The sequence below is a fragment of the Conger conger genome, chromosome 1 (genome assembly GCF_963514075.1).
Source record: "Conger conger chromosome 1, fConCon1.1, whole genome shotgun sequence".
NCBI classification, from domain to species: domain Eukaryota; kingdom Metazoa; phylum Chordata; class Actinopteri; order Anguilliformes; family Congridae; genus Conger; species Conger conger.
In genome coordinates, this window is record NC_083760.1 from 7677322 (window position 1) to 7701857 (window position 24536).

General features: G+C 45.9%; 2 protein-coding genes across 7 annotated transcripts in view; one reads left to right on the forward strand and one right to left on the reverse strand.

Annotated features, from left to right (window-relative positions):
* Positions 1-2345: 2345 nt before the first annotated feature.
* Positions 2346-10810, reverse strand: LOC133106252 (G-protein coupled receptor family C group 6 member A-like). The gene is made up of 6 exons (XM_061216017.1): positions 10424-10810; positions 8725-9013; positions 7115-7972; positions 6490-6702; positions 5575-5692; positions 2346-3925 (listed from the first exon to the last, which is right to left on the reverse strand). Exons 1-6 carry the CDS (start codon positions 10615-10617, stop codon positions 2823-2825), a joined length of 2775 nt encoding a protein of 924 aa, XP_061072001.1. The 5' UTR covers positions 10618-10810; the 3' UTR covers positions 2346-2822.
* A 1899-nt stretch (positions 10811-12709) lies between these two features.
* Positions 12710-24536, forward strand: part of LOC133131046 (CAP-Gly domain-containing linker protein 4-like) — a 43601-nt gene continuing 31774 nt past the window's right edge. Inside the window, exons 1-4 of one of the 6 annotated variants that reach the window (XM_061246149.1) lie at positions 12749-12877; positions 15143-15275; positions 20641-20784; positions 23087-23226. In XM_061246149.1, coding sequence (XP_061102133.1) covers positions 20655-20784; positions 23087-23226 — 270 coding nt within the window. In that variant the 5' untranslated portion in view covers positions 12749-12877; positions 15143-15275; positions 20641-20654. Of the gene's footprint in view, positions 12912-15142; positions 15276-16453; positions 17048-20640; positions 20785-23086; positions 23227-24536 lie in introns of those variants that run through there. The other 5 variants (XM_061246186.1, XM_061246158.1, XM_061246176.1 and 2 more) reach the window with 5 other exon arrangements.

Below are 24536 nucleotides of genomic sequence, written 5' to 3' on the forward strand. Positions count from 1 at the left end.
GAAGGAGCAATTCAGTGTTACACTCGTTCTAAGAGACACAGCTTTGCCTGACAGGTGAACAAAGCAATCTCCCTTTAATAGCTCTCATGTCAAGTGCAGCGCATTTAATTGTACTCCTAAGCCTTGATGGGTTTGTCATTTTCCTTTTTCACGTGTTAATTCAAAGTTACAATTTAGCAATTTGGAGGATGCTTTCAGCGAAAGCAACGTACAACAAGGGCATTTAAAATGGTAAACATGTAGTTAGACATTCAGCGAGAGCGCTCATTCCCAGCCAAATTGAAATGTTTTGTCAGACACAAAATGTTTACCGTCAATCCCCAACAAAAGCATCGCCAGGTTCTACAAAACTGATTTGCACAGTTTTAAAACAAAAGAAGAAACGGCGATTCACAAGCCCTCATTTTGTATACACATGTTTGCCCCTTAGAAATATAACCACCTAATTACACTCGAAAGGATTGTATCTATATTATGAGCACAGCATAAGATCACCAAAACAAATATAAATAAAGGTATTTTTGCATATATTATTATATGCAAGGCTGTATTTCTAACAGCATTAGACGGTGCTGTCATATATAGACAGACAACTTCCTCTGCAAACCACATAGTCTGCATAGTCTGATTCATACATATTCACAGAGTCCATCAACAAGCAACTGGTTTTTCTGGATCATTATCTTGTCACATAAAAGAATGAAGGAAAGATAGTCAGGAGAGTTTCAGACAGTGTCCGTAATGTCAATGCCAGTCAAGAGTGTAAGTGTTCAGACGTGTCGTATTTGTACTTTCTATGGGGACAGGGTGTCTTTCTGGGACAATGCCAATGCATTTTCTGTCAATATACTGGTTTTGCTAGAATAGGCCAAACCCATTGTGCGTGTCCAACCAGGCCTGGAGAGAAAAGGGCATGGCAAATGATATATGCGATACATATATTTAGACTATCTGATTTGTACTCCAAGCACTAGAAGCACTGTCTTTCCTGTGAGGTGTCCGGGACTTGCGGTGCCCCTTATCAAAGTGTTTTGGAAACTGTGATGACGTGAAAGCTTTGATTGACAGTCCAGCACCTGCCATTCTGTAGATCTGGCAGCCAACTGAACTCAACACAGGCTTTACTGTAATCCCTGCTCATCCCAGCGTGACTTTCATGCGGGGTTATTATGGGAACTGCAGGTACCAGTCAATGGCCACTAGGGGGCCCACTTGTTCCTGCAAACAACAATGAATGCACCCCCCCCCCCCCCCCATACATAAGATGGATAGTGAATATTATATCAGCAAAAATATCAGTCAGGAACAACTTGATATATTGTATATATATAGCCTAGGCATAAATCAGTGTGTAGTCTATATTTCATTAACACCAACACTATTGTAGAAGCCATGGAAAGCCTAAACCAATCAATGAAATAATGCATCATCATCTACTCTTAAAGTACGCGAGCAGCAAGGTTATGGTGAATTTCATTATTGTAATTTTAATGAATACAAATGAGCGCACTTTTTCATGGTGGAGCAGTGCAGACGGATGGTCTGTGTAGGCAAAATCTCAAAACCGCTTCTTATAAAAAGCTGACCAAAATCCCTGGCACCCTCTGCTACAAATCTCACTGGGGAAGACATTTGTTCATCGGGACAGAAAGGTCAAGTCCCCCTTTCTGTTAAAAACCACGATGCCATAAATATCTGGCACTTTCAAACACTTGCCATTGACAGTTGTGGCTGGAAAAAGAGTCTGGCTTCCTGTTTATAGAGTTTGGCAGGATAAGATAATTAAGTGAGCCAAAAATGGTAAACTCTATCCCTTTGGCATGCTATTCTTAGCCGCCGCGGGACCAAAGTAGTGCACCTTGTGTGGATACGGTCAACATACACGGCACAGCGTTAATTCAGCAATGAGAGGGGCAAAAGACAGGGTGACGTACGGGATAGGAAGTGAATGAACAGAGAATGTGATAAACGCAGACTAAGAGTGTGTGAGAATACATATACAGTACATGTTTTTACTATCATTACATGGTGTGGTGTGTGTGCCTATGTGTGCGCATGTGTGTGTGTGTGTGTTTGTGTGTCTGTTTTGGTATAAAATTGCATGCACATACTAGGAAAAATGAACAATAGTCTCATTTTCATTAGTTAACTTTTAAAGATGGACTGTGGGCCCGTATCAGCATAAGAGAAACAATTATTGAATAAAAATAAATAAAAATAAAAATATAGATGTATATACATATCACAGATACATAGATTATGAAGTAATGCTAATTAGAATGGTTTATTAGAATACCATTTTACAATACAACACACATCATCAGGAGTAACTGAGAAGAGCTGCATACAGGGGTGGAACGTAATCATTTTTGGTATTAGCCAACAACTAGGCGAGTGCAATAAAATAATTACTAGCCCAGACACATCTTCAGTAGCCCAAAATAAACAATTTAATTACAAAGGATGAAGAGCAAACATTAATCAACAGACAATAAATTAATCCAAACATAGATTCCCATATAAAAATAAAAAATAGCAAGCTTAATTCCCAGCCCTGGCTGTATCATGTATAAAACACATGAATAAAGTGCCATAATACACATCAAACAAAGGTCAATTGCGCAATGTTCATCTGCGGAACGTAATTCAGAAAGTGCATTTACTTCTGCACAGTTTTTCCCTCTGTAATTAATATTAACATGCTCAAACAAGCAATGCAGATAAAGCATTATTCATGTTGAGTAATATCCACGAGGGGAGTTTGTCCTGGTGTCGACGGCTGCCTCGAAGCCAAACTTCTGGAGTCTCTGGGCCCATTAGCGTTAGATGGAAGACCTCCTGGTCCGTTTCCTCAGGTGCGGAGGGGGGACACTCACCCGGGGCTCCTCTGCGGTCGACGGCACGGCCGGCGAGCAGGGAGGGAACTTGGCGGGGCTGAAGTTCACAGGGCTCGAAGCGCTCGCCCCCTCCAGCGAGCCCTTCCCGGAGTCGGCGGAGATGCGCGAGAAGGCGGAGAGGGTGGAGGTGACGGAGAAGATCCGCACCCTCTCCAGGTAGGCCTCGGCGGAGTTCTCCACCTTCTTCTTGCACAGCACCATGTAGCACTTGGGCATGAAGTGGCAGAAGACGATGCCGAAGTTGGAGACCAAGATGGCCGACGCCTGCACGGCGGAGCGCTGCCGGATCTTGGTGACGTAGATGGGGATGAAGCACACCCACACGAACAGGTAGATGAGCACGCTGAAGATGATGTAGCCCGTCTCGTTGTAGCGCTGAGGGACCTTCCGGCCCTTCAGCGCCAGCAGGAAGCACACCAGCGCCAGGAGGCCCATGTACGAGAGCATGAGGCTGAAGCCGATCTGCGAGCCCTCCTTGCACTGCAGCAGGACGACCAGACCCTCGTCCGTCCGCTCCACCACGGGCGTGTCGAAGGCCAGCCAGAAGATGCAGATGAGGCCCTGGACGGCGGTGGCCAGCGCGATGATGGCGACGGGCTTGTAGAGCTTGCGCAGCTTGTGCTGGCGGTACAGGTCGAGGAGGAAGGCCAGGAAGGTGCGGAAGGCCTTGACCAGGATGCAGGAGAGGCAGAGGGTGAAGCCCAGGCCGTACATGCTCTGCCGGGCCCTGCAGATGTGGGCGCTGGGGCGGCCCACGAACAGCACCACGCTGCCGAAGCTGACCGCCAGCCCCGCGATCATCAGGTAGCAGAACCAGCCGCCCGCCACCTTCACCGCCGGGCTCTTCCTCCCCGCCAGGAAGACGACGAAGACGAAGAAGAGCAGCAGCTCGCCCAGCGCCGTGGCCGACAGGAGGGCGATGGCGAAGGGCTCGTCCCAGTGGAAGAACCGCTCCACCTTCGCCTGGCAGCGGGACCAGCCCTTCTCAGACCAGGTACCCACGGGACACTTTCGGCAAGTGTCCAGGTCTAAAGGAGGATCACGGCAAGGGAGAGTTACGAGAATGGACATTGTGGTTTCCCCCCCCTTATTTAATGTATTCATTTCACATTAATCTTGACTGTACGCTTGACCAACTTATAGCAAAAGGGGATATATAGAAGTTAATTCACTCAAATTGCAATAGCCGTGCAGTGGTGCGAAATAAGTTGGGTGGTTCAGAGATGGTGTGACCAACCAATATACTTGCGAGCAATCTGCGGGAGATTTATTAGCATCTACAGCATTGGACTTCATTGCTGGTTCTGGCGGACTGCAGGGTGTGCTGGTTTTTGTTTTCACACCAAAACCCAGGGAACCAGGTGAGGTGAGTTAACTGTGTAATCGACCGCTTCATTCCATCAATGAAGTGCAGATTAACAACAAAAACCAGCAGACCCTGTGACCCGCCAGGCCCATCAATGAATATCGCTGGTCTGAAACGCTGAAATAACTCTTATTAACTCTTATTTTATTTCTATCATGGATCGGTTCCGCATTATGTTCCTTATTTCATTCATCAGAGGAAGGAGATACCATAGGACTACTGAGACAAAGCCATCAGTAATGCTAAACTGACATAGACATAACTAAGGCATATTTCCTTACCCCCTGTCCCTGAAATAAAGTATTTATTAATCATAATAATGAGCTGTATTTACCCATATTTTGATATTCATCATCAACTAAAATGTGTCTGTTTTTCACCTTATATTCACACTGTATGAACAATACAATAAACAATACAAAGTTGCACGCTTACCTCCTGAAAATATGCCTCTTATTTTACCAAAGTTTGGAAAATAATTTAAACTAAAGTTTCATTAAAAATATCTCCATCAGGGGAAAGTGTTGAAATTGCATCTTTTTGTCTCTGTGATAATTCACAACACACAACATAATTTTGCATGCAAGAAATTATTTTCACTGACAAAGAAATTGATGAACAATTATTGCTCAGATTATCTGTATTGTGTTAGGAGGGAAGCGTGATTAAAATGAGAAGCACGGTTTGAGTAGAGGGCAGTGTAACTTTCTAAGTAAGTACCCTCAGCCAGCCAACGTGTGCACAGGGGCAGCAACAGGGGTGTTAAACTCCCTGAAATTTTCACATTGGGATTTTCACCAATCCTGAAAATCCTATGTTCATCCTAACCCCAGGGGTCTACATTCTGTACTCCCTAAACTCCCGGGGGCCAGCCTATAGCGTAGTGGCTAAGGTACATGACTGTGACCCGGAAGGTTGGTGGTTCGAAGTAACAGTGTAAATGGTAAATGGCAGGCATTTATATAGCGCCTTTTATTCAAAGCGCTGTACAATTGATGCTTCTCCATTCACCCATTCATACACACACTCACACACCGACGGCGATTGGCTGCCATGCAAGGCCCCGACCAGCTCGTCAGGAGCATTTGGGGGTTAGGTGTCTCGCTCAGGGACACTTCGACACAGCCCGGGCGCGGGATCAAACCGGCAACCCTCCGACTGCCAGACGACTGCTCTTACTGCCTGAGCCATGTCGCCCCGATGTAGCCACGATAAGATCCGCACAGCATTACTCCAGGGTGGGGGCTGTCCCCTGCGTAGTCTTATCAACCGTAAGCGACTTTGGATAAATGAAATTATTATTATACTCACTCTCCACGTCAGAGTAGGTCCCCTCCTCGCACAGAGTGCAGTTGTAGCAGCAGGAGACGTTGGACACTTTCTTGGCGGAACCTTGGGGACATGGCTGAGAGCATTTGGACTCTGGGACCTGTAAACGGGGACATTGAGTCATCCCAGGAGATCAGTGGTTTCTGAGATACTCAAACCAAACCTGTCCAACGATCATTCCACGGTCAAAGTCACTCAGACCACATTTTTTCCCCATTCTGATGGTTGATGTGAACATTACTTGAAGCTGCTGACCCGTATCTACGTGATTGTATGCATTGCACTGCTGCCACACAATTGGCTGATTAGATAATCGCATGAATAAGTACGTGTAATAAAGTAAAAATGTTCCCAATGAAGTGCTTGGTGAGTGTTTATACTCTTGTTAATGCAAATATTCAATCATCCAATCATGTGGCAGGAACTAAATGCATAAAAGCATGCAGATGTGATCAAGAGGTTCAGCTGTTTTTCAGAACAAATAAAGTCTAAAAAAAAGTATAATAAATAACTAATAAAGTGCTCACTGAGTGTATAGAATGAATGTGGTTACAATATATGGCAGTGTATTCCATTTATGTAAGGGTACTGAAACAAATCAATTACCATTAACTGTATTTTTACTCGACTGCTGAGAACGAGGTACCCCACAAAATCCTTCCTGATATCAGGAAGATACATTGAAATTATGCCTCTATTTCTGCATCTCAGACACTGAACTACAGTACGCTTTCAGACACTAAACTATGTATCTCAGACACCAAACTATGCATTTCAGACACTCAACTATGCATCTCACACAATGAACAATGCATCTCATAGCAGCAGAATACAACAAATTACAATAGCACGCTGTACTGACGGGCAGTCTTTGAAGTATCTTCAGCTTACACTTACCGTGTTGTTGGGATTGTCCCAGTCGATGTCGACCTGATTGAAGTCACAATCTCTTTTGATCAAGTTATATTCGCCGACCACTTTGAAATGCCTCTTGTCGCCAACTTTCACCCAGTGAATCAGATCATAGCCGGTCATGAAGTTGCCGGACTCGTCGAAGCTAAAACGCCGCTGGTCGAGTGTGAAATTCACCTTTCTGAGTTCCTGCAGGAGCTACAACAAGGAGGGAGCATAGAATGGAATTGATTGCAGTTGTATTCATTTGGTCATGTAGTGACCACAATCCAGCGCAACAAGTGCCGATCCGTTTCCGGATTTTGTGCCAACTTCCGGCCTTAATTATTTAAGTGACTCAATCATATCTTGTCTGACATGTGTATGAGTACCGGCTACAGCTGCAGACTGCCAGTGTATCCTAATGACTTCACCGTGCTCAAGTACAGGCTTGCCTGAGAGCTGTCACCAAATTAAAAACAAAGGCGATTGGTTGAAGCAAGAAGCAGTATGCAGACTGGCCCTCGAGTTGTGCACCCCTGGTCTAGTGCAGCTGGAAATCACATCGCCAATTTCTTTGACAACAAAGCCATGTAATTTGAGAAAGTAGTTTTAATGATACCCGTCTCACCTTCCAAGCCGGAAAGCTCTCTGCGGAACAGGACGTCTCGTTGCACCGCAGCAGTTCCCGGAGGGCATGGGCGATCGCCCACGTGGCCACTCTCTCATTGTAAGACAAGGTCAGGTCAACGCCCTTTACCAAAAAATCATCGTTGGCTTCTTGGGGGTCGGAGAGGGTGCAGGCCAGTGGGGACTTGATGAGGAGGGACTCGGGGAGGGGACACAACTCAGGAGGGTTGTTAGCCAAACAGGCCCGGTGCTGGAGCAAGTCAGGGGAGCATTCGAATCTCAGCTTCTTATACTCCTCAATGAAGCTGTTGGTGGCACCCGGGCCAGGCTCCAGGTTCTGCAGGTACCCCTCGAACCCGGGGATCCGGCCGGTGATGAAGCTGAACCCGAAGATGTCCCCCACCCCGTTGATCCCCTCCATGCTGGCCAAGTGTCGAGACATGGACCAGGCGTCGCTGGCGACCCAGATCCGGGAGACGTTGGCCGCGATCATCTCCCGGAAGAGCCGCTCCACCAGCTGGTCCTTGAGGATGAGCAGGACCACGCGGGCGCGGGAGGCGCGGATGCGCTCCGCCACCTCCCGGATCCGGCCCTCCAAGCCCACGTGGTCCAGGTAGTGCGGCACCACCTCCTGGAAGGCCAGGCACACCCGCGCGTCCTCCGCGTCCCGCAGGAAGCTGAGCAGGGCCGCCCGGCCGTAGTCGTCGTCCCCGGACACCACGCCCACCCAGTCCCAGCCGAAGTGGGCCAGGAAGCGGGCCAGCGCCCTCGTCTGGTGCTCGTCGCCCGGGACGGTGCGGAGGAAGGACGGGAAGCGAGACTTGTCGCTCAGGACGTCCGCGGACGACGTGGTGCTAATCTAAACGGAGAGCATGACGACAACTGTAATCATAACACGCCTACAACGCCGACTCGTAGACTCCCAAGTAACACCGATAACTGCTTCGGTGCGCAAGTCGATGGGGGCAGCAGTGCTGTGTAATGGTTGGGGTGCAGGGCTTTGTTAGCCATTGCAGCTTCCTGTTTTTCCTGTATTACTTCATTTGGAAGAAGAAATGGCTTGTGGAGAAGTCTATGGGGAAATTAAGAAATATGGAGCACTCAATAGGGCCTCTATATTGCTGAGGCACTGCCAGTGTATGCTCGAGAGGGGCCCTTCAGCAAATATCCGCTCTATAAATATACTCTATCTAACATGTAGGTCCTATAAATCTCTACACTGTGAAAACCAAAAAAAAGTAAGTAAATCTCAACAAGCATTTTAATGCTTATATTGAGCATTAAAATCTAAATTTCTTTTAAAATCTTATTTATTTTACTTTTTTGCAAAATGAGACAAAAATATTGCCCATGAGGTGAAATGGATTTGATTCATTTCAACCAATTTGCCAATGGAATAGGAATAATTTCACCCATTGAGCAAACATCAACTTAAAAAAGACATTTTTTACTTGAGAGAAAACACTAGGATCTTAAGTCTTATTACAAGACTAAAAACGCTTGTTAAGACGGACATCTTTTGCAGTGTCAAAGAGCGCCAACTGATTCCAAGTACACGCAATGCAATGCCTCCATACAAACTGTAGTGACCCGGTGGGGCAGGTAGCTCACCTGGGGAACCATGTGGAGGCTCAGGAACCGGGCCACGGTGATGGAAACCTCGGAGTACCGGGCCCCGATGATGGCCTTCACCGGCACGCGGTCGGTGAGGTCGCACTGGACCGACAGCGTGCCGTTAATGGACAGGAGGTGCTGAGAGATCTGGACGGCTTTGGTGGCGTGGGAGCAGGTGTCGCAGACGGTGTAGCCGAGCTGCACTCCTGGGAGGAAGCCAGAGTCGTTGATGGTGTCGATGGTGTGGATGACTGCCAGAGACCGCACGAACGACAGCAAATCCAAACTGAGAAGATAATAATACATAACATTCAAATATTAAATTACATAAATTATACACAAATAACAAAACACTGTGCAGGAAGGACATTCAAGAGTAAGCTTTGCTCTAACTGCGTTATTGCTGTTATTATTTGTAATATTATAATTGTTGTCGTTATTGCAGTTCATAGATAACAACACGTTGACCATAAATTACTGGCAGATGAGACAGAACACACCATCTAATTATCATTATATTCTGCCGATAAAAATAGCCATGAATTCTTTCTCATAGATTGCATATTCTATTCTCACAAATTTTTACAAGTTACTATTTACCTGCATGCTCATTTATGCTTTAAACTGTAGCAAATTAGACAATCCTAGCTGGTGCAAACACCAGAAACTTCATACATTATATTGAAATTTGATATACAGTATTTGACCTTGAATCTGTCAAAAATGTCTGGTTTCCTGCCACTTGCTTATAGTGAATTTTTCTTACACATTGAGGTGACTCATGTCAATTATGTCCTGATAAAATCTTACATCTGTCATATGCTGTCAACTGCTATTCCCCCCCAATGCTAAGTAAACAAAGTTTTGACTTTGAGTGACTCTTCAAAATGAATCTATGCAATGCGGAACACTTGCTAAATAAAACATTATACACTCGATGAGCACTTTATTAGGGAGACCTGTACACCAACTTGTTAATGCAAATATTTAATCAGCCACCATGTGGCAGCAACTAAATGCATAAAAGCATGCAGACGTGGTCAAGAGGTTCAGCTATTTTTCAGAAAGAATATTGGAATAGGGAAGAAATGTGATCTAAGTGACCATGGAATGATTGTCCGTGCCAGACAGGGTGGTTTGAGTATCTCAGAAAATGCTGATCTCCTGAGATTTTCACGCACAACAGACTAGTTTGCAGAGACTAGTGCGAAAGAGAAAAAAAACATCCAGTGAGCAGGAGTTCTGCCGGCAAAAACGCACTGTTAATGAGAGAGGTCAGAGGAAAAGGGCCAGACTGGTCGTTGTTGATAGGAAGGTGACAGTAACACACATAACCACACATTACAACAGCGGTATGCAGAAGAGCATCTCCGAACACACCATTTGTCAAACCTCTAAGTGGATAGGCTACAGCATTAAATCTAATAAATAACTAATGAAGTGCTCACTGGGTGTACCTTCATCAGTATCAAAAAAAAAAAGAGACATATGAGCATCTCACACATAGACAAACGGAGTTTAATCTTGCTCCTTCTTATTGTGCATGCACTGGAGACTGCCACCAAATAAATGACCCTACATAACATAACATGGCATAGCATAACTCACAAGCCTGCCCTTGAGACCCCAGTGTTTCTGCCTGCACTACGTACGGCAGGACACCCCAGGGGTCTTCCCCGGTCTCCCCCATACTTACTGTGAGCAGTTGAACACCTCTGGCTCCACACGCTTGTGCAGGGTCTCCACCCTGGAATGGCATGGACTGAGCACCCCGATGAGGATGTCCCCAGGGCCCTGAGCCCCGCAGATAGAGGCAGAACGGTCACAGCAGCTTGCCAAGGAGAACAGCGCCAACACGCCCGCAGCGTACCGGCCAAACCGTGACAGCATGTTGCCCAAGGTGCGAAACGGGTACCGTCAAACCCCCCCCCTGAAAATAAGTACCCGTTTTTCAGAAATGCAACAAAATGCAACCCCCTAGTCCTGTTCAGGGACGATGGGGCAGTAAGAAGCCTAACCCCTCGTCCCGTACACGCGCGGCGGAGATGGAGTAATAGGGGAACGCTGAGGAAACAATGGCTTTCAGAGCCTGTTTACCCTCATTCTGTGGGGTGTGTGTAGTAATCACAGCTGTAGAAATAGCAGGTTGGGTTGATTGGTTGGGCTCATCTCTGCCGAGGGCGTTATTGCATGACAGAATTCCCCAGATTATAAAAAAAAATAAAAAAAAATCCCCAGCCCCATTCTTCTCCAATGGAGGACCAGATGAACAGGTCCCATGAGGGAGTAACCTGAGCCAAGACACCCGGTGAAAGGAGAAATTCTCATACGTACCTGTCGCTTTCCTGGAGCCATTCCACGTGCTTATCAGCGCAAGTAAAATAAACACAAAGGCCACTCCAAACAGTTAAGTGTATTTATAAATTATTTTCTGGTTAATTCAGGCTGGTTCCTGGACTTCCTTGAAGTCAAAAATGTCTGGTCATTCCTGTCATCTGCTTACAGTGCTTATTTGCTCCACTCCAAATCATTTACAAGGGCATTTCCTTATACATTGAGGTAACTCATGTCAATTTAGGTCCTGATAAAATCTTACATCGGTCATATGCGGTCAACAGCGATTCACCCCTTAATGCTAAATAAACAAAGTTTTATCAGACTTTGAGTGATATGCAATTTGAACACTTTGCAAAATAAAACAAAACATACATTTAGCAAGGAACAATAGTACCAGAAGAAGAAAAGGAACAAGAATAACAACAAATAGAAGAAGACAAAGAAGAAAGGAAGAAGACGAATTAGGGGAATATACATTCAGGGAGAGCTTTATTAGGTAGACCTTTTTATGCACAGAATATTATTAAGAAAGTAAGTATGCAAGTAAGTGAGTAGGTAAATAAGAAAAAATAAAAATAAACATGAGCTCTTATCAGAATTTTTATTTACACACAAAACAACAAATGCATAATGTATGCATATGTGTTTGCCCGTGTGTGTGTGTGTGTGTGTGTGTTAACCACAAACGTAAAAAATATAGTTTTTTGTTTTCAACTGAAATGCTCCAATTAATTGATTATAACGGGTTCCAAGTAACTCCAGTGATATCTCAGGTAGGATCTCAGGCCGTCTCATAAGTGCGTAGAACGTACGTTTGCATGATTTATGCTGTTCTTCAGAAGTCCCCTGGTATGACAGGTGTTTTGTGTTAGCTAGCCAAACATTACCATTGGTGTATGGGAAAAAAAAGTAATCTCCCAATATTCAGACACCTACACCTACAAAAAAGTTTCATACCCAAAACACGCCCAAAATGTACCCAAAACAAAGGATCAAATGCAAAAACAAAATACAAAGACTGCTTAGCTGTTGGACAGGAGGGTGAGAAGAACTGTACGCTGTAGTGAGCATTCCAAATTAGAGTTAAAAACAGGAAATAACCTAATAATAGCGAAAGGCCGTCCAATTTCCAGAGGAACTGCTGACAATATAATTGCATTTTTTAACTTAAATTATAAACATAAAGCTGCATATATTTTCATTAAAAATTATTCGGAAAAGCTGATTATTATTTGTATTGTTGGCAGAAATAATCGCTTAAACACACACGTTATTTAATTCAAAGGCTCCACGAAAACTGCGTAACATGTATAGCTACAAAAAACTCGTTTGAATATTAAATACACACGCCCCCTTTTTTTGTACCCCATCACACACAATAATATAATAAGTACCCAGGCTTAGCGTTTCACGTTTAGCATCCGTTTCGACCTACTAAATATCTGAATGCTCAAATCGAAATGGCATTACCTCTTTCTATTTTGAATATATATTTTGTTAACCTTGGAAAAAACTTCTTAAACCAAGTAAAATAAATGACCTCCGGAAAAATGTCCTCACACTGCCGTAGTTTAATTTTTATTAGGCCTACCTGCTTTAATTTAAATTAATGCGCGCTCCCGTCACGCACGCACTTGTACGTAAGGCACGCGCTGTCAAAGTAAGCCATCTAGGAAGTGGTGTCTATGGGCCTTACTAGCTACTGTAGCTATCTGGCTAGCAAGCAACTTGTCTCATAAATCATGCTTCTTTATTGCTTCTGGAGAAGTGAAACACAAGTTAGACAGCGACTACGTTTACTCTGAAGAGACAGGTACCGCGGGATTTTTTTGTCAGTGATTATTAATGTAGGTATTCATAATAATTTATGAATAATGGGGGTGCTAATCAGCAAATTGTCTTACATTTCCGGAACCATGTCTTGCGTGTGAAATATGCTTTTTATCCAGTTAGCACGAATTCAGTTTGCGACAGTGTCTTGCACTAACATTTGCTAAATTACATGCTTTAAGGTTTGCATTAATGAGGCCCTTATAGCTGCTGCTTAGCTAACGTTACCCAGCGAAATTGGCTTCTCTAGACTCGTTTCTGTTCGCAAACTTGTGCTACAAGAACGAATAACAGGTAGTTAACGTTGCTGGTGGATAGTGGTTGCTAGCTGGTTACCTAATCACACAGAGCTGCACAGATGGGCAGCGAGCTAACTTAAATCGTAGCTAGTTTGGCTCGCTATGTCAAGATAACGTTGGCTAAGGTAACGTTAAGTTGTATAATTGGTTAACGTTGCGTGTGCTCGGTAGCTAATGCAGTTGTAAGGGATGGTGGCAAGCCGGCTTGCAGATTAGCGAGGTAGTTGGAACCACTCAAGGACATAACGGTAATTGTAACACCTGGATGGATGTTGCCCGGTAAATGGCAAAGCCGGTAGCAAGGTTATATGCAACTCCCTGTAGTTTAGTCTAGCTCGTTAGTGTGGTGCTTATCTCAGATTGATGAACCATAGTTAGCTGATTAAATGCTGCAAACTGTTGAGTATTAACGTTAGCGTAGCTATGGATCCGATGTGTCACGTCGTCGGCCCGTTGCATTTGCTGCATAGCTTGATAAACTCGGTATGGGTACATTTTTAACATGCATAACAATGCTATAATTCACGGGGTTTGCTTGAGTATTGCAGGACTAACTTTGCAGAAGTGTATTCTCGAACATCTTTATTTTTGTAACGAGAAGCTACTTCGTACAACACGACGTTCTCGGCCCGTTTCATTGCAGCGATTGGCTGTGGAACATCAGATTTCTGCGCACATGAGCTGACGCTGGGAATTGATTGGTCCGCTGCGGAGGGCGTGGTTGCAGGCGCTGTGCTTCCGAAACATTTGCAGAGTCGATGGGGGACTGCTATATTATACATGTAGCCACTGTCGAGGGAGTGCATCGTACTAATGTGTTTTTTAAAATTATTTTACCACTGTATTCATGCATATACACCACTTTAATGGAAGTGAAATCTAAGAACGTTGGACGTTGATTGCATTTTGGCGGTGTCTCAAATCATCCACTCGTTTTCTATATGGTCCCTTCCATATTGGAGCCATAGTGTGTTCAGTTAATTGGCGCATCGTAATCGTACTTGAGATGTACATTAGGCAGAGACGAGATAATTTGTGGTTCTTATCACAAAAACAAGCGGTTAGACGCTATGCGAGAGGTCGGACCAGATCTGCACACACTTCCTGTGCGATTTTCAATTCCAAACAATTTCTTTCTCTTGTTTTCGTTTCTAAAACAGTACAGAAGTGCACCATTGCCCCAGTTAGTTAAATTGTCAAAGATAATCAAAATATCCCCAGTTGCAATACATATTCAGACAGGCTTTGATCAAAGATTGTGACACGCAAGTTTTAGATTTTATTTGACAGAATCAGAAAAAAAACAAACAAACCCTGCTTTAGGTTAGAGAATGTGTTGAGCATAACCTGAATGTCCAGGCATGAAACAGTCAACTTCATTTGAAGTTGGCTGTGAATGTTTTAATCTCAACACTAAAATCTATTTCTGTGCATGTTAACTTTTATATTTGGCCTACCCTTCTTTCCAGTGTTTTGTCTCTCTCTACCACGTCACACTGTGACACTTTGCAGGAGTCCCCTAACCTATCGTCACCTGTGTTTCACCTGTCTGTCTTTACCCGCTTGTAATGGCATCGTCCACCCAGGGCTGGGATGGCCCTGTACTGTTCTATGGCCGAATGAGGGAGATAAAACAGCTCTGTGCCCTGTTGTTTGTTCTGGACCCACCCTATGCTGTATATGCACAGATGTGCGTCGCTTTGTGCATCGAAGCGCAGCCCATGTTGACTTTCACGCAGATGCTTGAGCACAAAGCTTATTTTTAACTTGCTGCAGAGGACGTGGAGGGCAGGATGCTTCTCTTTCTCGACTGTTTTGTTTCCTGTTTCTTCTTGTGTTGGCGGTGGCAACTGTGCGTGGTACTGTGCCTAGGGTCTGAAAAATCAGAGGGGGGGGGGGGAGACGTGGGTTACTCACCATCACTGCACTGCCCGGGTTAACTCACTCAGATGAAGTACCTCCACCACCGCAGCAAGTAACGCTACGCTGCGCTACTCTTTGCTGGGGAAATTACCTGCTGGTTACTGCTACGACCGAGGAGAGGAAAAACACGTCAGCGCAGAGGGTTGGGAATTAACGAAGGTATTTACTGAAGATATGTATGCAACTTTCATTAAATGTTGCTTTCGCCATTCTAGACCTGCCTTGCGCGTGCTTGTGAAAGCTCTTCAGAACAATGGACCGCTCAGCCCTACATGATATAAGTGGCAAATTGGGAGATTATTCTCTTTTGTGTCTGTGTTATAGAACAGTTTGGGTGGAGCAAAGTGGCAAAGAATACTTAAGCGAACTCTCACACTAAAAGGGGCTTTGTGTTGAATTATTTATCGATATTTCTGTGTAGCACACTCGCTTGCATTGAGGCAGGTCACAGTACACAGGCAAAGGCTAGCAAAACTCTGTTAGAATCTTCAGTCAGCTTGTTAATAGTAGTCAGTTTGCCATCATTTAAGCTTTCAAAAATGCAGGTCTTTTGGACTTTTACATACTTTGAAATGTTTTCTATTGCTCTTTTCAGGGTTTCTTTCAGTGTCTTTGATCATATTACTTAGATTTTCTGAGCATGTGTTTAATGACTCCTGGGCTGTCCTGGTCAGTATATTCGGCTGTGAACCGGAGCCACAAGTATGTCCACACATGAGCAGCATATTGAGCAAACACTGTCTTGCATAATTCTTGTCCAAAGAAGCGTAGTGGATTGAGTGAAAGGCTACAGCTGATCTATGGAAAATGCACTTATTCAGCAAACACAGGTTCTATTTTATTTAGCGTCTTCTAAAATGTCATGCATTTTATGCATCGTATGAAAGTGGTTTTTAGCTGTGTAGAAACAGTACCGATGAAAACAAGGACCAAGGCTTTTTTCCCCTCTGTTCTCTTTCCCTGTAATGCTGAGAGAAAACCCATATGACGTGACTGCCTTTGGATTATCCATTGCCCTGTGCTCTGCTCGTAACAACTGGGGCAGAACAAGCGAAAGCCAAGTTTTAATCCTGCGCAAGGCAGGGTGAGGTGCTCACTGAGGCCTCTGTGTGTCTGTGTGTCTGTGTGTCTGTGTGTCTGTCTGTGTGTCTGTGTGTCTGTCTGTCTCTCGTGGGCATGTGTGTGCATGCATGGGCGTGTGTTTATATTTGGCGTGCACTTGTGTGCGCGTGTGTGTATGGAGTGGGTATGGGTGTGTCAGTGGTTGGGGGTGTGTGTGTTTCCTTGCTTGTGAATGTACGTGTGTATGTGTTCGGGTGCGAGTGCGTGTGTGCGCGTATTCAGTAGGCACACTCAGACATGCTAGTCTGCATGTAGCTGGCTGAGTGAGTGAGTGAGTGAGTGAGTGAGTGAGTGAGTGAGTGAGTGAGTGAGTGAGTGAGTGAGTGAGTGAGTGAGTGAGTGAGTGAGTGAGTGAGTGAGTGAGTGAGTGAGTGAGTGAGTGAGTGAGTGAGTGAGTGAGTGAGTGAGTGAGTGAGTGAGTGAGTGAGTGAGTGAGCATGCGCTGAGTGTAGGTGTGATATTGCATGAGAGAGTGATAGTGTGTGTGTGTGTGTGTGTGTGTGTGTGTGTGTGTGCGTGCATGCGCTGAGTGGAGGTGTGATATTGCAGGAGAGAGTCACAGAGACACTGAGAGGGAGGGGTGGGATTCCAGGGAAGTCTGTGCTGTAAATAGCCACATGATGCTGAGTGTGACTGGAGAGTGCTGCACGGGGCGGGGGCGCTGGACCCTGGACAGAGAGGGACGAGCTGGGGGCACAAGCGGGAGTCAGTCAAGTTGTTCAGTTCAGGAACTCTGCACTAAATTACCAGGCTGGATAACCAGGGCCCCATGGAGGAAACTCTGAGCGAGACAGTCAATGGTGACGACAGTGAGTCTTCTCTCTGTGACTGAACTTCTTCTTCTGTCTTTCACTCATCTCTCTGTCTCTCTCTCTCTCTCTCTCTGTCTGTCTCTCTCTCTCTCTCTTTCTCACACGCAAGCACACACTCTCACTCATTGTCTCTCAGACTGCCGCTCCACTCACATTTCCTCGTGTGTGAACTTTGTTTTTCTGTCTTTGATTTGGGCACAGGCCGTCCCTCTCTTCCGTCTGTTTTGTTTCTCTCCCGTGTCGCTGTGAGTCATTAATTTGGCCGCTGCATTCCAGCGCAGTTTGCGTCTCTGGCCCTTTTGTGTTCCCTGGGAAAACCATTACGGTCGCGCGTGTTCGGTTAGAGTTCTGGATTAGTATCAGTTCAGATCATTGAAGATGAGTGACAGTCATGGGCGGAAGACCGTGTGCGGTTGCAGTTATGTAACTTCGTTAAGCCTACAGTATGGCGGCTGCAGTTATGGTGTGAATGGAACAAAACCGCTGCAATCGTGAGCTATTGTACCGTCAGCATTAAGAGACACGCCATTTTGGGCCTTGGGGCATCAGGACCTCGTATTCTATCTCACCTGGGGCACGGGGGCAGATCCCCCTTCTCAGATGTCTTTAGTGAGGAAAGGTCCACAGCGCTTTTTGGAGTTCGGGAGGGTCAGCCCAGGTCGTCAGTAGGGGTCAGTAACAGGGGCGAGGGAGGTTACTCCTGTAAAGCAGTACTCGCCAGCAGACTTTCAAAGCCTAGCTTTGTGTTCCCGTGTATTTGTTTCCCAGAATAGCTACATCAAGCCGTGTCTGTGGCCTATAAGTCCACTAAAGCCAGATGATTATTGGAAGGGAGACGTGGATCTGTGGGGTGCTTGTTCGTGTATTCCTGTCCTGGTGGTCTGTGAAGTGCGGCCAGATAATTAGGTAGGCGGGTCACCTTGGACAGACAGGTGTGGAGCTGGGGACAGAACCTTTGTACTTGGGCTCCTTGTGGTAATTCTCAACCCTGACGATGTCCGCTTTGAGGAGGAAACATGTTTGAAACAATATTGACGGATTTATTTTTTTCTGGAATCCTACCCAGTGAACATGGCAGATTTGGGTGCCGTCAATTAGCCTAGCATTTTATTCAAAGATGTAATGATAAAATTAAGTTCCGGGGAGGCTTATCTAACTTGTTTCTGCCTGTATCATAAGGATCTGTGACGTACGGTTGTCATCCTGTTACAAGTGGAAATTATGCTGTAACCTTTCATTGGACATGGGGGTGATGCCATTTTGAATATAGCAGTTTTCCAAGAAAAGGCAGTTAAGGTCTGGTAGAGACATATTGCTTACAGTATTTTAACGTTCACGTTTAGAGCTGTCCTATTGCTTTTCGTATGGCTTGTACTGTTGGTGCATATCCACAGGGGTGTTGTCATTATAAGGGTTATTAAAATGGCTTTCACACAAACTGACTTTTTGGTTGAAAATGGCAGCTCCGCCCATTTACACAGAAATACCTTCTTCAGGCTTTACACTAATTATTGGTTTCAAAATGTCAGTCCATTTCATGTTACCGCTTCCCAACTCAGGTGCGTTGGCTGCTCATCATGGCGGTTAATTACATACTCCATATGCACAAAGGAAACTCTCAAGGGTTCCGTTACTAGGAGGGAAATGTTAGAGGTAATGACGGTATTGATTTAAAAAAATAAGTAAATGACAAAATACATTGCTCAATATGTAATTTATGCGAGATGTCGCCTGCAGTTGATTGTAGTGAACCCGCTCGTATCCGCGCTATGTGTGTAAAGACAGGAGCGCAGCCCTGAGCCCCTGTCCTGTTAGTGACGGTGACTGAGTGCGCGCTGGCAGGCCCTGATCACTCGTAATCTGCGTCTCGGTTTGAAGCGAACCGCGGGAATCGACGGCCCCATAACACGGAGTGAAAAACGTAAACCTGAAGGGAGCTGTTCCCGTTTTAACGCCGCTCGCTCTAACGGCTCGACCCGGCGGATTCTGTTGCGCAAACTGGCAAAAACTGAATATTTATAAAGGAAAGATGAATTGGTGGTACTTTTCTGTCAGCGTGATGCTGTTTTGGGATGGGTAAGGGTTCGTTTTTTATTTATTTTTTATAGGCTATATGCTAATAGTTGAGGGGGTGGAATAAAACATGGCGTAGAGTTATTGGAGAAGCCTGTGAGGTCGTTTGAATTGTTTTTGAGATGAGTTGTTGTATTACGATCCAGTATATAAGCTGACTAGGCCACCGCAAACTTAAAAATAAAAATGAACTAATTTACATGTATAATGTGTAAGTGTCAGACCATGGAAAATAAATGCTTCTTATTGGAGTCGCCAACCTTATAAAGCCCCTGTAGACTTCGGTTCACACAACATTGTGTCTTAATTATGATGAGTTATGTTAGTCATCAGTTCATTACTTTGTATTGCTTATTACAGGAGTTCATGTAATGTCATCACTGTGCAGTTCAGCTGTATCCTTGTGAAGCCGATGGCCTACATTTATTTTAAGTATATAAAATGAACTTTATGTAAAAAAAATAAAAAAATAAATACCCTGATTCATTAGAAAAATTCACCCACTTGAGAATTGGCTGGAGCCCTTGGCCGCTGGTTAGACTGCAGGGTGGCACAAGAGCGGTTTCTTTCCTCTGCTCTCTCAATGTTATCATCCAAGGGCATACGGGCCTAGCAATGCCAATGACAAATGTAATGTCATGTTGTTTTAGCATTGCCATCTGTTAGTTTGGATCCCCGCGTCATGGCCCGTATTCAGAAAGCCTCTCTCTGTGCGAGTGCTGAACTGGGATCAGTTTAGCCTTTTGGCTCAAAGCGGATGGGGGTTGGATGTGAACAAGGGCATCTTAATCCTAGATTAAACATACTCCCAGCACTCCTTCCCGGAGGTGCTTTGGGAATACGAGCCTATGACCGTGAATACCAGAAAGAAGCCAGTTTTAATTGTATATTTGCACACTTCAAGGCTGGTAATAATAACAACAGTAGGCCTCCTTCATTCAGATCAACACAAAAGTAAAGTAAAGACTTCTAATTGTAGAGCGAGTTAGCTGGGAGAGAGGACTCTCACTGCCCACTGTGGTCGTAGCTTCCCCTTTGAAGTTCTGAAATGTCGGTCCGTTTTGATCGATGTCCTGAGAGATTTGTGCCTTTTTGGCTCCGACCACAGGTGTATAAAATGTTTTTCAATAGCCTCCACTTCCTTTGTTTTGCCACTTGGCTGATGGATGCAGGGACATTTCAGGAATAAAGCTAGTCTTTAATGCAGAGGTTGGGGACCTTGTTATGGGAGCGCCATATCTCTTGGCAGTTCTGGTTTCTGCCAATGACTACGAGCGCTGAACCCTGATTTACTCTGCTTGGAAAACAGTAAAGCGGTTCGCACTGGGACAAAGGACCCGCGTTTCATTACCATAAGTGAAATATCAGATTACATAAAGGAAAGCGGAAAACCAACAGAGGTATGCGCCTCCAGTTACAGGGTTTTCCCAGCACCGCTCCGCAAAAAAACCCACAAAAACCTCATGTTCTCAGCCCCCTCTCTCTCCCCCCCCCCTCTCCTGTCCCGCACTGTCCAGGCCCCGAGGGGGACATGACCAAGGAGGACGTGCCCGAGTCCTCGGGGGGGGACTCGGTCCTGGGGCCACACCGCAGCCTCTCACCCGACGCCGACCGGCCCGTTGTCCACCAGGTGGCGTCGGCCCCCATGCCCTCCGACTGCGGTAAGGCCCCCCCCTCTGCCCCCCTCCGCAGTCTCACGCTGTGCGTCTAATAATTATGTATCCTCCTTTCCTCCACTCGTCTGTTCCTCCTCTCCTCCACTCGTCTGTTCCTCCTCTCCTCCCCTTGTCTGTTCCTCCTCTCCTCCCCTTGTCTGTTCCTCCTCTCCTCCCCTTGTCTGTTCCTCCTTTCCTCCCCTTGTCTGTTCCTCCTTTCCTCCACTTTTCTCTTCCTCCTTTCCTCCCCTCGTCTGTTCCTCCTTTCCTCCCCTCGCCTGTTCCTCCTTTCCTCCCCTCGCCTGTTCCTCCTTTCCTCCCCTCGTCTGTTCCTCCTTTCCTCCCCTCGTCTGTTCCTCCTTTCCTCCCCTCGTCTGTTCCTCCTCTCCTCCCCTTGTCTGTTCCTCCTCTCCTCCACTCGTCTGTTCCTCCTGTCTGGAAGGCGATATGGCAGAAACCTCACTGAGCCAGACGGCAATTACAGTGAAGAGCAGTGAGATAATGAAGGAAAGGGAGGGAGGGAGGGAGGGAGGGAAGGAAGGAGGATGCAGTGGGGCCCTGCAGTCACCGTTCACCTCTGAGTGTTACAAGATCCTAGATTCACTGGACCGTGACGGGATCCCAGCTTCACTTGGCCGTGACAGGATCCCAGCTCCATTGGACCGTGACGGGATCCCAACTTCACTGGACCATGTCACAGTCGGTGCAGCTGTGTAGACCCGGCTCAAATGCATCAATGTTTTGGATTTGAATACACTTCTGTCCTCAGTTGATCTCGCCCGGTACAGTTGAGGCAACCAAGAGGGTGGGGACCAGAAGGTGGGGGTTTGCACTTTTTCAGGGTATTTTATCGGTTCCAATACACCAGGCAATCTCAGTGAAGCCATTTGGATCCAAAACCGTTATGTATCTCACCCAGGCCTGCTCGCAAACTTCTCCGGCCCCCAGTGTTTCCGTTTCTGGGCAGTGGAGGCCGGGGCTGGGGGGAAATTTAAACTTGGAACTTCTGGCACTGGCTAAACTGGTGATAAGAAGATATGAACCCGAACGTCTACTACAGTCCTGTAGTCTGTAAAACGTTTCACGATGAGTGCCTCGCCTGGCTTCCATCACAAGTGTACTAGAAGCAATCTCTTTACTTTTTACTTTATAGACGTCCTTAGGGTCCGGACCATAAAGTGTACCATTTTTCTTTGAAGAGAAAATAAAAGATTTGAATGAAGGGGACCGCGGCTCGTCAGAATTTCTTAAACGCGTAGCGTTGAATATCACATTGTTATGAAGAAAATCCTAATTGGTTTAGTCAGATCCTTTGTTCCCGTCAAAAAAAGACTCTCAAATACCTTATTTGAACTATTTAATTATGTTTTTCTGCTAGAATTCTGTCACTTTTCCCCGTGGTGACCAGGAGACCTTGCAGTGGCGCTGTGAAAGGATTTAAAAGGGAGCGAGTGGCAGTTGTAGGATTAGCTCTGTAATGAACGGAGCCCCATGGACTGCCTGGCCCGTGCTTCCCTCCGGTTTGCCTCAGGCCAAAGTGAGCTGTGCTCCTCTGACCGGCCTGTAGGGGGCCTTTGGGATTGCTTACGCCGTATCTCGACTATTTAATTGCACAATTTGTATGTTTGTCAGAAAACTAAACGCTTTTATCAGCGTTTCGGGGGTAATCGTGTTACACATGCCTTTGGATTAATTAAATTCTCAAAGTGTGCCTTCAAACGAGGTGCTGCAGATGAGGCTGTTCAGTTTCTGTTGGTAATTGACTGAGACGGTGGTTTTGACAAATATATGCTGTGTGTGTGTGTGTGTGTGTGTGCGTGTGTCTGCGTGTGTGAGTGCGTGAGTGCGTGTGTGCGTGCGTGTGTGCGTGCGTGTGTGTGTGTGCGTGTGTGTGCGTGTGTGTGTGTGCGTGCGTGTGTGTGCGTGTGTGCTCGTGTGTGTGCCTCTGTGTCTGTTTACATGTGTGAGTGTGAGGGTTCGTGAGAGTGTGTGTGAGTGTGTGTGTGTGGGTTCGTGAGAGTGTGTGTGAGTGTGTGTGTGTGGGTTCGTGAGAGTGTGTGTGAGTGTGTGTGTGGGTTCGTGAGAGTGTGTGTGAGTGTGTGTGTGTGGGTTCGTGAGAGTGTGTTTGAGAGTGTGTGTGTGTGGGTTCGTGAGAGTGTGTTTGAGAGTGTGTGTGTGGGTTCGTGAGAGTGTGTGTGTGTGTGTGTGTGTGGGTTCGTGAGAGTGTGTGTGAGAGTGCAATCGTGTGCGTGTGAGAGAACATCCGTCCTCCTGACCCTCTCTGTATCCATCCTCATTGCCCTGACAGAGTTCTCCTTCTTCGACCCGAGCGACCCTCAGTGCCGGGAGGTTCTGCTGGACCCGGGCACCAGTGTGGCGGAGCTGTTCGCCGTGCTCAGACAGTGGGTCCCCCAGGTCCAGAAGAACATCAGCCTGATCGGCAACGAGGTCAGACGGCACGCCTCTCTGTCTCCACCCTCATCGCGCTCTGCAGCGGAATGAGAATCAGTTCAGCATCTGCTGTCTCACTTCCGTGACATCAGGAATGCTGGGCACATGGCTGGGTCAAATACGTATTTGGGATTCAAATGCTTTTCTGTGCTCGATTGGTCTTGCCTGGTGCAATTCGGCCAACCAGGGTGGGGTTTGCACTTTCTGAGAGTATCTCACCGGTTCCAATACACCAGACAAGAGCAGTGAAGCATAGAAAAGTATTTGAATCCAAAACAATTCGTTATTTCACCCTGGTCTGGCTGGGAATATAGTGGCTTTGCCACCTGGTGATCTTGTCAGTCCAGTTAATATATAAATCGGACATGTCCTTACCTTCGCCTGACACAAAATGGCCTCCTCACTACTCTGGATACGCAGTGTTTTTTTTATACATTGTATCTGTCCGTTCATTCTGTTTCACCCCTTCATTTCCTGTTAAACTTCCGTCATCAGTTTCTGAAGAACTTCCTCATTCTCTTGCCTCTCCCTCTTTAATTTGCATAAGAGGCCGTTTAATTGTCAGCCCCTGCTAGTTGGCGTGACCTCCTTCAGGTGCCGTGAGGGAAATATGACCCTGTGTATCATCACCGATTTAGTGGAAATGTAGCGTTGTGTTAAATTAAGAACAGTTAAAATATGAACGATGACGATTCCTCATCGACACGTCCCTTATTTGGGTGAGTGGGAATTCTTCCAGCAATCTCCGGTTACACAGAAGCGAGGCGTGGCCACAGCACCTGCACGCTACGGAAGATAACATCAGTGCTCTGGCAGGGTTTTCGCAAGTTTTGTTTTGTTTTTAGCGAGATTCCTCTCGCGCCTGTGTGTATGGTCACTCGCCTGAGTGACAGCGCCTCGCCCACACTTTTTTCCGGGGGTGGGGCACATGGTCTGAGATGAGGGTCATCTCAATGGTTTTTTTAAATTTATTTAATTAAATAAAAAAATTTTTTTGGTTAAATGTTTTTTCATGAATAGATACAAGTGATGTTTGTTCTCGCCCGGAAGCATTTCACAGAATTTTTGAAAATGTCTTGCCGTGATTAAGCGATTAAGGCGAAAAGAAGCAACAAAACCTACCGCCACCTGACAGAGATGGTTCTTATTGCGCTAAAGTAACTGTTTGAATGTACCGCCGTAGCTATATCGCCCAGCCCCTGAAGGAACTCGGAAGCAACTCCCGGCCGACGATGCACTTTTCCCGGGTTTTCTTACCTCCCCAGTGACTTCCCTCTTACTGATAGGAGCCGGGGCCCGAGGACATG

What these genes read in the sequence shown, in the direction of transcription:
- LOC133106252 (XM_061216017.1), bottom strand. Translation starts at nt 10,617, where the DNA reads ATGCTGTCACGGTTTGGCCGGTACGCTGCGGGCGTGTTGGCGCTGTTC. An exon ending in GAGGTGTTCAACTGCTCACA is followed by an intron (nt 9,014 to 10,423) that starts GTAAGTATGGGG and finishes TTATCTTCTCAG; the next exon opens with TTTGGATTTGCTGTCGTTCG. An exon ending in AGAGCTTTCCGGCTTGGAAG is followed by an intron (nt 6,703 to 7,114) that starts GTGAGACGGGTA and finishes TCCTTGTTGTAG; the next exon opens with CTCCTGCAGGAACTCAGAAA.